We start from the raw sequence: 2,005 nt of genomic DNA on the forward strand, positions 1-2,005 counted from the left end.
GTTTTCTTAGTAGTCAAAATGATGCCATGTCAGTAGCAACTGAGACTTCAGAATCAAGCATTTTAGATTTGGATTCATTGGAAGTTGGAATTAGATCATTGTGTGAGGTGAATAATGCTGAGACTAGTTGTACAGAAGAAAGAAATACTGACTTAAAAACTAAATCACTGTGAGTATTTTACATGGTAGGATTTTAAAATTTATTTTCAAAATTTCAGTAATTTCTTATCATTTAAGAAATGGTAACATTGCTTCCTTTAGGGATTAAGAAGGGAACTGTAGACCATTTAATATATAATTGTAGTGTAGTCTGAGTGTGACATCAATGTTTTTCACTTTATATTTCATTACAGAGTGAGTCTCTTTCATATCTGATGTATTATAGGGATAGGAGTTTTAGCAAAGTGATAACTTATGAGATTCTAAAATAATTTAGAAGCCTAAATATTTGCTATGAGATTTACTTTTACTGGTTTGAGTTATTTTTCATGCCCCTTGTCAAAGTAGTAGATTTTGATATTGATGACTTTAAAGAGATTCTTATGTTTTCTTGTGTGCAGATACTGGTTAAATTAATACCTTCACTAAAAACAGAATAAAAGTACCACAAGAATTTCTCTTTGAAGAGCAATCTCAAGACTTCAGACTTCCGTTTTGTCTCTCTCATAACTTCTCATCTGGGTTTAAAAACTATTCAGTTTATGAATTATTTATTTTCAGTAAAGCAAAGTCATATCAAGAATCAACCTTATTTTTTTAAATAAAAATTTAAATTAATCTCTGGAATAGGCAATATATTATGGTTCATGTGTCTAAAACTATAAAAAGGTATTGAGTGAAGTATTCCTCCTACCATGTCTCCATTCACTCTAACCAGTAACCAGTGTTATTTTTTATATTCTCAGATTTTTAAAAAGTATATTAAAGCTAATACAAATATATATTCTTTATACATTTTACTCTTTTAAAAACCTAATGGTAGTTATAATTTTGCAATTTTTTTTGGTCTTATATCTTCATATCTTTACATAAAGATCTTATTCATTTTATAATTGCATGGTATTCTGTTGTGTGGAAGAATCACAGTTTATATTATCAGTGCGCTATTAATGGCTATATAGGTTGTTTTTACAAACAATGCTTGTAATCTTACACCTCTATCATTTCATCTCTATGCAAGTATATTTGTAGGGTAAGTTCTTAAAAGTAAAAATGCTTGTTCCAAGGATATGTATCTGTATGTGTATATGTGTACAGTTACATATTTATGATTTTGATAGATATTGCCAAAATGCTTTCCATAGGCGTTATACTAGTTTATATTTCCACCAGCCGTGTAACAAAGCACCTGTCTCCCTTATCAACAGTGTTATCAAACTTGAAATTTTGCTGGTCTTGATAGATTTTAAAATAACATCTCAGTATAGTATCTACATCTCACTTGTCCTTTTTTTGGCAGGGGCATGCAATTCTTTTATTTCCTTCAGCTTTTTATTTTAATATTTTCTAACCTAAAGAAAAGTTAAAAGAGTAGAACAGTGAACATCTATATAATTCCACTTAGAGTCTGTGATTCATAATGCCTTGTCACTTTTGTGCTTCCTTGTGCTATCTGTCTCTCTGTCTCTCTCTACTCTTAATTTGTGCTTTTCTTATTGGGATACTGTATACGGAAATCATGTATATTTTGGGGCCATCTCAGTTTTCTTTTGTGTTTCATTTACCTGTTTATTCATATAGTGGTACCATAGTGTTTTAATTATTGATGCTTAAATGTATATTTTTAACATCCGATAGAACTCGTTACCCCTTATTGCTCTTCTTTTTGAGTTTTCTTTGTTACTCTTATCATAAGTAAGCTTAAAGGAGCTCTTTTCTGACTCTGAGTGGATTTTAAAAAAATTTTTCAAAATTGAATTTAATATGCCTGCATGATGGTGCAATTTAAATAATGTTAATTTTTTAGGGAAACTGATCAAACAGAAAATGTTAAACCGAAGACGAG

At 29.8% G+C, this 2,005-nt stretch overlaps 1 protein-coding gene across 1 annotated transcript in view; it reads left to right on the top strand.

Moving 5' to 3' along the window:
• BDP1 (BDP1 general transcription factor IIIB subunit) overlaps positions 1-2,005 on the top strand; it is a 110,555-nt gene that overhangs the window by 39,637 nt on the left and 68,913 nt on the right. The window contains exons 11-12 of the mRNA XM_019631162.1: positions 7-169; positions 1,967-2,005. Coding sequence (XP_019486707.1) covers positions 7-169; positions 1,967-2,005 — 202 coding nt within the window. The remainder of the gene's footprint in view (positions 1-6; positions 170-1,966) is intronic.

This window comes from Hipposideros armiger, unplaced genomic scaffold (genome assembly GCF_001890085.2).
Source record: "Hipposideros armiger isolate ML-2016 unplaced genomic scaffold, ASM189008v1 scaffold_984, whole genome shotgun sequence".
Classification (NCBI taxonomy): Eukaryota; Metazoa; Chordata; class Mammalia; order Chiroptera; family Hipposideridae; genus Hipposideros; species Hipposideros armiger.